This window comes from Carassius carassius, chromosome 50 (genome assembly GCF_963082965.1).
Source record: "Carassius carassius chromosome 50, fCarCar2.1, whole genome shotgun sequence".
NCBI classification, from domain to species: Eukaryota; Metazoa; Chordata; class Actinopteri; order Cypriniformes; family Cyprinidae; genus Carassius; species Carassius carassius.
The window spans coordinates 19,911,205-19,925,759 of record NC_081804.1 but is presented as its reverse complement, the minus strand read 5'-3'; the positions used below and the strand labels follow the sequence as shown (position 1 = coordinate 19,925,759).

At 39.5% G+C, this 14,555-nt stretch overlaps 1 protein-coding gene across 2 annotated transcripts in view; it reads left to right on the top strand.

Moving 5' to 3' along the window:
* The window catches only part of LOC132133078 (anoctamin-1), a 72,444-nt gene extending 61,077 nt beyond the window's left edge, over positions 1-11,367 (top strand). For both annotated transcript variants that reach the window (XM_059545774.1, XM_059545776.1), the window contains 4 exons: positions 5,802-5,854; positions 8,703-8,887; positions 8,972-9,077; positions 10,392-11,367. In XM_059545774.1, the coding sequence (XP_059401757.1) occupies positions 5,802-5,854; positions 8,703-8,887; positions 8,972-9,077; positions 10,392-10,604 (557 nt within the window). In that variant the 3' untranslated portion in view covers positions 10,605-11,367. The remainder of the gene's footprint in view (positions 1-5,801; positions 5,855-8,702; positions 8,888-8,971; positions 9,078-10,391) is intronic.
* Positions 11,368-14,555: the final 3,188 nt, after the last annotated feature.

Below are 14,555 nucleotides of genomic sequence, written 5' to 3'. Positions count from 1 at the left end.
GCCAGAAACCATGTCTACACCAGATGCGAGTAGCACAAAATACTTAAGAACCATATATATATAATAGAAATTCATTATATATAGATCAGTCAATAGAACTATTATAAACAGTTATGCTGTCTACATGGATGCGGTGTGGCATTACACCACAAATATGCTGTTATATTTTTGTTGTGCTGACTCAAATTTCAAATGATTTTCAACGGTCGCTTTTCCATATGTGGAAATATGACCGAGGATGATGGCGATTGATTTGTAGATCCTCTTTACCACACTGAAAAACATATAATCTTGTAAGATGTGTGGTAAGTACTGCCGCTCCATAGTATAAATAGTCCGATCGCGAATCTCGAAAGTGATAGTGAAACAAAAAAACTGTTGTGCATTCAAAAAATAGTGGGGGGGGGGGCACAATTCCAGTGCAACATCGTGATGTCTATTGGCCCGGCCCTAATAGGTAATTGTTCTTAGAAAGAATTAAGCAGAATAATCGATGCAGAAACAAATGAAAGCTTCAGTCTATTAGTTTTACACATTTGCGTTTTCAGTCTCTTTCCCAATGGCAGCGGCTGGTATTCACTAAAAAGAGGATGTTTAGAATCAGTATTGATACTTATTGCTCTTCTCATCACTGCCTGTTCATATGAAGGGGGCTCATATTGTATAATTCCTATGATTATGGTTCATAGGATTCATGGCTGTTTTGTGTATATGGGCCAATTTATTTTTTCAGTTGAACAGAGAAATTTCCATGATTTGAAGACTTTCAAGCGTGGCTCGGTAAAAAAACAAGTAAGATGTTGGTACCCACCTCATACAGACTCAGCCTTCTTAAAAAATGAAGCCTTTGTTGAAGTCATGTGCACAGACTGTCAATTTGTGTTTGCCAACAAAGAACATTGTCCGTATAAAACCTCAGGTATCTGTAAGATGTCACTTGCTGTATCACTGTGTCTTTAATGATCAAAGGCTTGTGTTTGGATACAACCCGAATTCCGGAAAAGTTGGGACGTTTTTTAAATTTTAATAAAATGAAAACTAAAGGAATTTCAAATCACATGAGCCAATATTTTATTCACAATAGAACATAGATAACGTAGCAAATGTTTAAACTGAGAAATTTTACACTTTTCCACTTAATTAGCTCATTTAAAATTTAATGCCTGCTACAGGTCTCAAAAAAGTTGGCACGGGGGCAACAAATGGCTAAAAAAGCAAGCAGTTTTGAAAAGATTCAGCTGGGAGAACATCTAGTGATTAATTAAGTTAATTGATATCAGGTCTGTAACATGATTAGCTATAAAAGCTTTGTCTTAGAGAAGCAGAGTCTCTCAGAAGTAAAGATGGACAGAGGCTCTCCAATCTGTGAAAGACTGCATAAAAAAATTGTGGAAAACTTTAAAAACAATGTTCCTCAACGTCAAATTGCAAAGGCTTTGCAAATCTCATCATCTACAGTGCATAACATCATCAAAAGATTCAGAGAAACTGGAGAAATCTCTGTGCGTAAGGGACAAGGCCGGAGACCTTTATTGGATGCCCGTGGTCTTCGGGCTCTCAGACGACACTGCATCACTCATCGGCATGATTGTGTCAATGACATTACTAAATGGGCCCAGGAATACTTTCAGAAACCACTGTCGGTAAACACAATCCGCCGTGCCATCAGCAGATGCCAACTAAAGCTCTATCATGCAAAAAGGAAGCCATATGTGAACATGGTCCAGAAGCGCCGTCGTGTCCTGTGGGCCAAGGCTAATTTAAAATGGACTATTTCAAAGTGGAATAGTGTTTTATGGTCAGACGAGTCCAAATTTGACATTCTTGTTGGAAATCACGGACGCCGTGTCCTCCGGGCTAAAGAGGAGGGAGACCTTCCAGCATGTTATCAGCGTTCAGTTCAAAAGCCAGCATCTCTGATGGTATGGGGGTGCATAAGTGCATACGGTATGGGCAGCTTGCATGTTTTGGAAGGCTCTGTGAATGTTGAAAGGTATATAAAGGTTTTAGAGCAAAATATGCTTCCCTCCAAACAACGTCTATTTCAGGGAAGGCCTTGTTTATTTCAGCAGGACAATGCAAAACCACATACTGCAGCTATAACAACAACATGGCTTCGTCGTAGAAGAGTCCGGGTGCTAACCTGGCCTGCCTGCAGTCCAGATCTTTCACCTATAGAGAACATTTGGCGCATCATTAAACGAAAAATACGTCAAAGACGACCACGAACTCTTCAGCAGCTGGAAATCTATATAAGGCAAGAATGGGACCAAATTCCAACAGCAAAACTCCAGCAACTCATAGCCTCAATGCCCAGACGTCTTCAAACTGTTTTGAAAAGAAAAGGAGATGCTACACCATGGTAAACATGCCCCGTCCCAACTATTTTGAGACCTGTAGCAGAAATCAAAATTGAAATGAGCTCATTTTGTGCATAAAATTGTAAACTTTCTCAGTTTAAACATTTGCTATTTTATCTATGTTCTATTGTGAATAAAATATTGGCTCATGTGATTTGAAAGTCTTTTAGTTTTCATTTTATTAAAATTTAAAAAACGTCCCAACTTTTCCGGAATTCGGGTTGTACATTTCTTGGGTCAAGGACCGATTATTGTGTCTTTTTTTTATTATTTTAATTATTTTACATTTTTACATTTAACCCAAGTTCTTGTCACATCACTGAATAAAAGCATCTAATTTCACTGTGGTAGGATGATAGGTCAGTGCAAGTCAAGTCACCTTTATTTTGTGTCAAAGCACTTTACAGTATTAAATAGGAAAATAGTGCTTCAATAATGCAAAATGACAAGAGTAAACACTCATTTTCAGTTAAAGCCAGTTCATCATTGAATTCAGTGATGTCATCATCAAGCTCAGTTGATGAAACTTTAATAATCAAAATAAACACAAAACAGCGCAACAGCCCCTCGCGGACGACTGTTGCGCACAAATAAAAAGCAAACACAAAATAAAGTCCAGGCCTGGTCCTCTCTCGTCCTTCACTGTCGTCGCTCCTGTTTTATATCCTTCCATCTCCTCCGTGGGACTCGAGACCGGTGGGTCGACCAGGTGTCGTTCATCTCCAATCACTCCACCGCCCCACTCGTCACATACCCCCATCGCCCCTCGCAGGCTGGGGAGTACTCTACTCCCCCCCCCCCTCCCTCCAGGGGGACCGCTCACGGTGACCTGCGGGAACCTGGGGGTAGGACAGACGAGGTGAGAGAAGAGGAGATGGAAGGAGGAGCGACAGAGACGAGAAAGGGGAGAGAGAAAAAAAAATAAAAAATTTCGGTTCCCAGATGCACTGCTGCTCGGCCCTCCACCAGCTGGGTGATCTCCTCCGCAGTGCCTGGCGGTGGCACTGGATGGCCCTCGGCGGACGGCACGACACTGCTCCACCGCCCGGTGGACGGCGACGCCTCCTCCGGTTTTGGGCAGCCGGCAGGAGTCCCCCGTTCCCTGCTCCTCCGGATTCCTTCACGGAGGCAGCAGGCTCCGGCCCCCTGGCGACCGCGCCGACTCCTCCGCTCCCTCATGGATGGCAGCCACCCCTGCCAGTCCCCGGCAACTCACTCCAGCCCACCGCCTCGAGCGTCCATGGCGGCACACTTCCTCGCCAGCTCGATGGCACCGCGGATTCACCACAGCGGCGAGGGATCTTCAGCAGCGCGTCCCTCCTTCTCCCGGGCTTCGGCACCACTGTAATGATAAAAACTCCATAACTATGGGAAGAAGGAGGCAGGAACCGGCGGACAATCAAATGAAACTTTAATAGTCAAAATAAACACAAAACAGCGAATAAAAAGCAAACACAAAATAAAGTCCAGGCCTGGTCCTCTCTCGTCCTTCACTGTCGTCGCTCCTATTTTATATCCTTCCATCTCCTCCGTGGGACTCGAGACCGGTGGGTCGACCAGGTGTCGTTCATCTCCAATCACTCCACCGGCCTCGCTCCTGTTCCCATGTCTCTCGGCCCCGCCCCACTCGTCACACAGTGCTATCAAGTTGACGATATCGCTGGATATCAAGTGTACCCAGCTAAGCTAGCTAGAGGTTACAGCGGCAAGGAACCAGAACTCCATCTGTGACAGAATGGAGAAAAAACCTTGGGAGAAACTAGACCCAGTCTGGGGGCCAGATCTCCTCTGGCCAGGCGAAACCAGCAGTTCAATTCCAGGCTGCAGCAAAGTCACACTGTGCAGAAGAATCATCCATTTCCTGAGGACTTGTCCCGGCGGCCGTTTAGGAGACAAGGTCTTCACTGGGGATCTGTCTCTCGGGGTCATCTAATTGTCCTGGTTTCCGCTGACAATCAGGTCTGTCGAGGTCATCTCTTGGTGCTGTCCACCATCTGATCTGGATACAGACTGGATCTGGTGACTACTGTGACCTCGAAATAAGAAGAAAAAACAGACTAATATTAGTGTAGATGCCATTCTTTAACTATTAACTATGTAGCAAGTACATCAGGTGTTATGGGAGGTGTTCCCGGTTCCAGCTGTCCTAATTAATGCAGCCTAAAAAATGTTAGGCAGATTATTCCAGAGTTTGGGTGCTAAATAAGAAAATTATCTGCCGCCCGCAATAGATTTTGATATTTTAGGCATTATCAAATTGACAGGGTTTTGAGAACGAGTGGGCATGGAGGACTATAATGCAATAAGATCTTGATCAAATACTGAGTTGCTAAACCACTCAGGGCTTTATAATCATAGAAAAATCTGAGAAAAGTACAGAAATAGGGAGCAAATCACACAGCAGTAAGCAAGAACATCTGAACGGTAGCAGAGCTGGAAACAGGAAGCCGTCGTCGAACAAGATGAACAATACTAAGAACAGCATCCTCAGTACTTCTGTTCTGCTTATAGGCAAAGTGACAAGTGTATAATAGTGACTCTACTTCTTTTTCCAGCAATGAGATTACAAATTTCTCAAAAGACTTCATGACATTTGAAATCAAAGCCAAAGGACAAAGATCATTATTTGCTCTAGTACAAGGTTTTTTAGGAATTGGTGTTACTGTATGTAGGACCTTTCCACATAGCTGGCACAGTATGGGTATCAAGAGATCGCTGAAATAAGGGACACCATTATTACCAACTATTGCAAGTTGCAGCTGGTAACCCATCTGGCCCAGTAGCCTTGTTGGTGCGCAAGCACCTGAAGCTATTCCTGCAGTTCCCGGATGTGCAATGCTGAAATTTCTATCGAATTTGAACCACTGAATTTGTGGAAGCGAATTTGTAAAGTGAAATATATTTAGAATATTGACTATTATATTTTTATACATCATATTTTTAAACAGATTATTCCAAAAGTAAACTTTGGAAGTAATATGAGTTACTGAATTTTTAACTATGAAAATGTGTGTGAAATGTTTTGAATTGTATTGAATTCACAGCTTAAAAAAAAAACTATGTTATATTTCAGACCTTAAAAATGCAAACCCTGAAAATACAAGGCATGAAAATGTATACTAATATATACACTGTTATATATATACATTTTAGTTTCAAAGACATTTGTAATTATTTTTCTTCCATATAGTTTAAGCTCTGTGATAAGCATCTGTGGCATCACTGTCCACTACCATTAAAAATCTTTTGACCTTGTCCTCCAGTTTGAGAAAATAATTAAAAATGTAGAACCTATTGACTTTCATGTATCTACAGTTGTAATATTCCTGCACATCTTTCCATAAAATTAATAAAAATAAAATTGGCATCATCTGGTGTATTTTAAGAGGTTTACCTCAAAATCCTGATAAACTAATTGTGTTTCTTATGATGTCTTCACAGGAATCTGGTATAATATTTTAAGAGGAGTCGCAAAGGTGGCAGTTATTGTCAATGTAAGTATCTAATAGTGTAGTATCACTAGCTGTCACATTTACCTTTGACTTTATATTCTTTAACAGTGCCATTATAAACAAGTGTTTGAACAGAATTGCTCAGAGGTCACTGCCAAATCAAGTGACTTCTTATTGGTAAACACTGCAAATTTGCATGTCAAATCCAACCCTGTAGTGCCTCAACTCCACACTGAGTTAGTGCCATTAAATTATTTTTTTTTTTTAATAAAATAAAAATAGAAATCGTAGCACTAGAACTTCCATCCTGTTTGAAAATATTGGAAGCAGTCTTTGGATTCATATAACAGTGACCACTGAGATCCGATCCAAAGATAGCCCTTGGCAAACACAAAGCCACATCACAAAAGTGATACTGTGTAAAATGTGTACTGTATCTGATGATTGTGTCTTTTCAAGATTTCACTTAAACTTCTTAAACAGTTTTAACTAAAAAGTAGAAGTAGAACAGTCTAAGGGGCAGATTTACTAAACAACAGAAATGAGAATGAGAGCGCAATTCCAAAAAAGCATGTGGAAAGTTCTGTGGGTGATCTATTAACAATGGCACATAAGAGAACACCGATGTAACATCTAATTTCCATAATGATCAAATCAATCTACCAAGAACTGTGCAAATGAGCATAAAATCGCAAACAAGCAGAGCAAATTAATGTTGCCACATTATTTATATATGGTAAACAATAGGACCTGAGGCATAAGCTTAGGGACCACAAGTTGGTCGACTGAAACGGCTCACACGAAGGGCCTCGAGGGGCCCTGAGGACCATGGATAGATCCCAGGTCAGAACTATATAAGGGCGAGACCTGACTGCCCTGCCGGAACGTTCGCAGCTGGCTACACGATGGATGTGTGGGAGAGGGGACGTGGAGGACATTGAAGATATCTAACTATTCGGAACCATGATTACAGGTGTTCTGCTGATTGGAATAGGCTTTGCCCTGGGTTATCGAAGAATTCAGAAAACAGGAACAGCTGTCCAAAACCTCACATGGCTGCCCGTCATGATTGAAGCAGTGGGCAGAGCGGTCAGCACTGAGACTGAGACTATTAACCCCAATATAGATAACGGTATATAGATATAGATAGTGGCTCTCCAGGCCTACAAATACACAAACTCTTATATACATACACACACATACGCTAACATACGCACATATATACAGATATGCATTCACCAACCATCCCTCGCCTCCGCCGCTTTGTAAAACTGATAAACTAAAAAGCGGGTCTGTGACCAGTGCCGAATGGCTGCAGGACCAGATGGCTGCTTGTCTGTGCAGGGTTATCTGCACCCCAGACTCCCCCTCCCCTGTTGCAAGTCGTGTGTTTTTCATGTTGTATTGATTATGTGCTCTTGTTGCTGAGGTGTTTTTCCTGTTCTCACACTGTGCTCCCAAAGGAGCATAGTCTGGGGGTTGTTTTTTTTTCTCCTCCCTTCCCTAATGTTGTATCTCTTCCTCCCATGTACTGCATCTCGTTGCCTTGTACCTACATGTGCAATGACAATAAAGTTGAATCTAATCTAATTAGGCCATTTTGTTGCCACCACCATGTTTCCCGGTGGGGATGGTGTGTTCATGGTGATGTGCACATGAATGTTGAATGAATGTGCACATTTTTACACATGAACGGTCACTTTGTTTACCAAAAGGTGCGGTTCAAATATCTGAGATCAAATATGGCCCTGAACCTGCCATCTTTCTTTGGAATGAGCAAATAGTGGTTGTATCATTGTTCTGGACTGAAGTTTGGATCACACCACTGAAGCGGGGAGGTCTTTGAGTCAATTGGAGTGAGTATCTTGTTCTATAGTCTGCAGAATCCAGAATGCCCAGGATGGCTTCCAAGGCCAGAATTGCGTGGGTGCACAAACATCTATTGGGGCAAACCCAGCACTGGCAACAAACACACGCTCCAACACCTGCATCTGGACCTGGGAAAAGAGCAGAGGGGAATCCTTTCTGCGTGGCTAGAGGAAACGTGGGATGTGAGCTGGCGTAAGCTCACTCAGAGCCATCTGCTTTGCCCCATAAGTCCATTGTTTTTCCCCTTAGAGCACAAGGGACAGAGTTGCTATCTACAAAGGAAGTGATCCATGATTGTAGCAAGGCGAGATGCATGCTCTTGTAATGAGAACAGCATGTCTCTATGAGCGCAGCCTCTCTGTGGGCTTGTCCAAACAGTGCTCATCTGTGGAGTACAGGAGTTCCCTGCATGAGTCACATCCATGGCACAGCATTTTGTACCAAACGCCTCTGAAAATGTGCAGTTTTAGGCGAAATATGCTCTAATATGCTCTATGCTCTAGTCTTGTTGGAACTGTCAGCACCGTAATCTGCTGCTGTGGCTCTTCTGTGGCAAGCAGAAAGTTTCTTCTTTATTGGAGTCAGTGAAGATATGATCTTCATGCTGAAGGAGAACATTATGATGAATTGGCACTGAGTGCTTACTAACTAAGGACCATTTTTGCTAACTAAAATAAGTACCATTTTTGCGGACTTAAATGTATTCTGTTAATGGAGCTACACGAATGTTAAGAAATCAGGCTTCAGCATTAGGAGAAAAAGTACCCCACCCCCAGGCGTGGGAACTAAAGATTTTACTGCAATCAGTTTCACTATCTTGAATGCTGTACAGAAGCTAGAAACCGTTCACATGCAATCATTTGTATGAATGCTGAAGTGTGAATGTTTCTACATACTTTAAATGATTCTAAATGTATCAAAATAATTTTCTGCATGCTTAAGCATGCCACCTGTGTCCAATTAAATGTCAAAAAAGGAAATTATCCTTTAAAAATATTAAAAACTATCATCTTTCCTGTAGGCTTTTGTGATCTCCTTCACATCAGACTTTATTCCACGGCTGGTCTATCAGTACATGTACAGTCCAGATGGGTCGATGCACGGCTTTGTCAACCACACGCTGTCTTACTTTAACGTCAGTCACTTCCAGAATGGTACCGCCCCACTGGAGCCTTTCCACCTCGGCTTTCATGTGGACATCTGCAGGTACGGTGTACCTATAATAGGAGCTTTAAACTCAATTAACACTCTACATAAATATTTAATGATATATTTCTCCTTTTCCTCCAGGTATAAAGACTACAGAGAGCCTCCGTGGTCTCTGACACCATACGAGATCTCAAAAGAGTTCTGGGCTGTGTTGGCAGCCAGACTAGCATTTGTCATTGTCTTTCAGGTTAGTGTCTAATATCTTAAGATATCTCTCTGAGATTCACAGTATCAGTTCAGCAGCTACCTTAAATTATTGCCAAAGAAAATAAACATTCTAAGGATAAAAATGCTGAAAAACTGAGAAAATAATATTTGTGGATATTTTGTGTATTCATTTAAAGGGTTAGTTCACCCAAAAATCTAAATTATGTCATTAATGACTCACCCTCATGTCGTTCCAAACCCGTAAGAGCTCCGTTTATCTTCGGAACACAGTTTAAGATATTCTAGATTTAGTCCGAGAGCTCTCAGTCCCTCCATTGAAGCTGTGTGTACGGTCTACTGTCCATGTCCAGAAAGGTAAGAAAAATATAATCAAAGTAGTCCATGTGACATCAGAGGGTCAGTTAGAATTTTTTGAAGCATCGAAAATACATTTTGGTCCAAAAATAACAAAAACTACGACTTTATTCAGCATTGTCTTCTCTTCCGGGTCTGTTGTGAGTGCGTTCACAACACTGCAGTTTAGTGATGTCCATCCGGTTCGCGAACAAATCATTCGATTTAACCGGTTCTTCTTGAACCAGTTCACCAAATCGAACTGAATCGTTTGAAACGGTTTGTGTCTCCAATACGCATTAATCCACAAATGACTTAAGCTGTTAACTTTTTTAACGTGGCTGATACTCCCTCTGAGTTCAAACAAACCAATATCCCGGAGTAATTCATTTACTCAAACAGTACACTGACTGAACTGCTGTGAAGAGAGAACTGAAGATGAACACCGAGCCGAGCCAGATAACGAACAAAAGACTCATTCACGAGTCAAGAACCGTTTCTGTCGTTCGTGAACTGGACATCACTAAACTGCAGTGTTGTGAATGCGCTCACAACAGGAAGAGAAGACAATGCTGAATAAAGTTGTAGTTTTTGCTATTTTTGGACCAAAATGTATTTTCGATGCTTCAAAATATTCTAACTGACCCTCTGATGTCACATGGACTACTTTGATGATGTTTTTCTTACCTTTCTGGACATGGACAGTATACCGTGCACACAGCTTCAATGGAGGGACAGAAAGCTCTCGGACTAAACCTAAAATATCTTAAACTGTGTTCTGAAGATAAACGGAGGTCTCACTGGTTTGGAACGACATGAGGGAGAGTTATTAATTACATAATTTTCATTTTTGGGTGAACCAACCCTTTAACTGGACAAACCACTTGAGATTTTTTTTTTTTTTTTTTATGAGATTTTTTTATGATTCTTGTTAAGTTTGTTATATAATGAAGAACAAAAATGCTGGTTAATTTGTACACATCTCCTCTTTTTTCTGCAGAATGTGGTGATGTTGATGAGTGATGTTGTGGACTGGATCATCCCAGATATTCCCAAAGACATCAGTTTACAGATCCATAAAGAGAAGATCCTCATGATGGATCTGTTCATGAAAGAGGAACAGGGAAAGACACGGTTAGAGGACAGCTGCAAAGAGAAGAGTACTCTGACACGCTCACGCTCCATGTCTCACACAGCCTGCAAAAACTACTAACATCAGCAGCCTCAGAGTATCTATCATTACATTCCAGTGACGAACCCCAGACATGCTGTTCGGTCTTAAATAAAGCCTGTTGCCAGTGCACACTGCCAGAGTTCATATTGTACAGTTCTTCATGCTTCTTAAATGTTATTTGTGTGCTCTACGTGTTTTTCACTCTATGTCATTGTTCTCTTTCAGTGAATGCTGCTGTGATGCATTCAAATGATAATACAAATGCAAAGGCCTTAACGTACTCTACAGAAATATGTGAATGAAAACACTTCTGGCTATGTGAGCTCGATTTTGTGCATCATTGTATCAGATTCATAACGCAACAGTTTCCTAGCATTGCTGGGCATTAGCATAAATCAGAGTTGTTCAGCTGTGGTCCTCAGGCCAGTTTTTGTCCAGTAATCATAGTGAGGTGTGTTTGATGAGGCTTGTGGATCTCAAGGGCCAGAGCTGATGAACACTGGCAGTCTATGTATTGGTCTTCTGTATTGTTTTGCAGGTCAATTATTGTCATGACAAAGCATTTTGAAGAATCTTGTTGAGCAAGTTAGTTAAACTACCTGAAGAACATATCCAACGTAATGAAAAGTAGCAAGTCTGTCACCCCCTTGAGAGCGAAGGTTTGTTATTACCACAGCAATACAAGATCAAATTGTACAGTACAAGACCACACACATGCAATGCGCTGGCCAAGCATTTACGTTTGCATACTTGAGTATGTTTCTAGCTTATGAATTATTCTTCTTACTAATTTATTCTCTTAACAAATAAATTAAATTAACCATTAAGCATAAATTTGTTAACCATCACATTAAAAAAATTATGCACTGATAAAATGATCATATGAAGCATATCAGTTATTGTTACAGTTCAAGGCATTAAGACCCTGAATCTAATTAACAATTTACCATTTTAACCCATGAAAAGGGCTGTTTAATGTTTTGACTGAAATATGATATTTCCTATTGATTTTGAACCCTAAAGGTTTTGGTTGTTTTGTTTGCAGTTATGTGTGTTAGAGAACAGTAGATGTTTTCAATTTATAACAAAGTCTAAATATGGGAGAAGTTGTAAGACTTTTTAAACAAGGAATTTTGAAAAGCCCCAGCGGATTTGAAGTGGACGGCCTTTATTCATTCTTCTGTACGTTCAAACTGTCAGATGGGCTCCATCTAAAAAAAATAACATTAATGTGATGAGCCGTTCTCTCCACTGCTTTAATTCTTTTCAATCAAATGTACCTCGATATTTCATGTTTTCACTTTTATTGTATAATGGTATTTTTCTAATGCATTTAATTCTTTTGTACGTTTGATGCTTTTCATATTTAAAGGTGCTTGATAAGATATTCATTATCTGTATGTTGAGTAAGCATTAACATTGTGGAACATTATCATTTCATAAGACATACTTCTCATTCACATTGTGTTCATAGTGTAACAGACTTGAAAACCATAAATTCCATGTTAACTCCAATAGTGTTTTAGATTTTATACATCTTTGTCACTTAGACTGTTAGATTTCTAAGGCATTTGTATACTGTCCTGAGATGTATGGCTTTGATTAACATTTACAGTTTGCTCCAAATGGGTTATGCAGTAAAAACAAACACATCAAGACACAAATGAACTGAAGGTGATTTCAAAGATCAAAGATTTTAACATACCAAGCAGAACAGTCATGTTGTTTTTTTTTTTTTTTCAACTATGTTTATTACTTCCTTACGTCTACTAAATTGTTTATACATAGAACTTATATCTTCTGTTTGCTTGCCTTAATTTAGAAACACGATGTGCTTTAGTGTGTGTCACTGTGTATTGTAATGTAACATTTAAAAGACATAAAGTTAATAAAGTCTACAACAATTGACAATTTATTTTTGTGACATTATACCATTCGGTCACATTTCTGTTAATTTACATTTTGTTCCATGGACTTTTATTTTGATATATATTTCTGTTTCCTTTGCTTGAAATTTAAGCATTTAATTTATGTTAACTAATTATCTGTTAATCATTATCTATTGTTCAATATCGTTATTAAGTCAAGTCAAGTCACCTTTATTTATATAGCGCTTTAAACAAAAAAAGTGTCAAAGCAACTGAATGACATTCATTAGTAAGTCTTTACAGGGGATCTGTATCTGGGGCTCTAGTTGTCCTGGTCTCCGCTGTCTTTCAGGGATGTAGAGGTCCTTTCTAGGTGCTGATCCACCATCTGGTCTGGATATGTACTGGATCCGGGTGACTGCAGTGACCCTCTGATCTGGACACAGACTGGATCTGGTGGCCACGGTGACCTCAGAACAAGAGAGAAACAGACAAATATTAGCGTAGATGCCATTCTTCTAATGATGTAGCAAGTACATAGGTTGTTATGGGAAGTGTTTCCGGTTCCGGTTTACCTAATTAATGCAGCCTAAAAATCCTTTAACGGATTTGGATAATAAAAGCATATTAGTATGTTATGTGTATGCCAGGTTAAAGAGATGGGTCTTTAATCTAGATTTAAACTGCAAGAGTGTGTCTGCCTCCCGAACAATGTTAGGTAGGTTATTCCAGAGTTTAGGCGCCAAATAGGAAAAGGATCTGCCGCCCGCAGTTGATTTTGATATTCTAGGTATTATCAAATTGCCTGAGTTTTGAGAACGTAGCGGACGTAGAGGATTATAATGTAAAAGGAGCTCATTCAAATACTGAGGTGCTAAACCATTCAGGGCTTTATAAGTAATAAGCAATATTTTAAAATCTATACAATGTTTGATAGGGAGCCAGTGCAGTGTTGACAGGACCGGGCTAATATGGTCATACTTCCTGGTTCTAGTAAGAACTCTTGCTGCTGCATTTTGGACTAGCTGTAGTTTGTTTACTAAGCGTGCAGAACAACCACCCAATAAAGCATTACAATAATCTAACCTTGAGGTCATAAATGCATGGATTAACATTTCTGCATTTGACATTGAGAGCATAGGCCGTAATTTAGATATATTTTTGAGATGGAAAAATGCAGTTTTACAAATGCTAGAAACGTGGCTTTCTAAGGAAAGATTGCGATCAAATAGCACACCTAGGTTCCTAACTGATGATGAAGAATTGACAGAGCAACCATCAAGTCTTAGACAGTGTTCTAGGTTATTACAAGCAGAGTTTTTAGGTCCTATAATTAACCCTTCTGTTTTTTTTCAGAATTTAGCAGTAAGAAATTACTCGTCATCCAGCTTTTTATATCGACTATGCAATCCATTAGTTTTTCAAATTGGTGTGTTTCACCGGGCCATGAAGAAATATAGAGCTGAGTATCATCAGCATAACAGTGAAAGCTAACACCATGTTTCCTGATGATATCTCCCTTATTATCTGATATCTTCCTTATTAGTTAACATTTACAAGTATGCAATCTCATATTTGTAGCTATTTTAATATAAATTATCTAATGATCTGTTAAGCATTTTATACTGTAAATGATTTATTAATGAAAATTATATAGAGCTGTTAAAATCATTTGTAGATTTAAAACATGCATGTTTAATAACATCTGTTAATGCTAACACTAATTTATTTATTAAAAATACAGTAAACACTGTAATATTGTAAAATGCTCTGATTTAAAATATCTATCTGAATGTTTTAAAATATACTGTATTCCTGTAATCAAAGCTGTATTTTCAGCATCATTACTCCAGTCTTCAGTGTCATATGATCTTCAGAAATCATTCTAATATGCTGATTTGCTGATCAAGAAACATTTCTGATTATTTTTTTGAGGAAACATACATGCACCCTCTCAGACATTACCTTTATTGCAAAATTGTATATATATATATATATATGTATATATATATAATAGCTGACGACTTTGCAATGTTTTTCATTAATAAAATTAAACACATTAGTGCCAAATTTTCCACACCACAATCCATCAAGCTCATATCACCAGGAAACATACACTCAT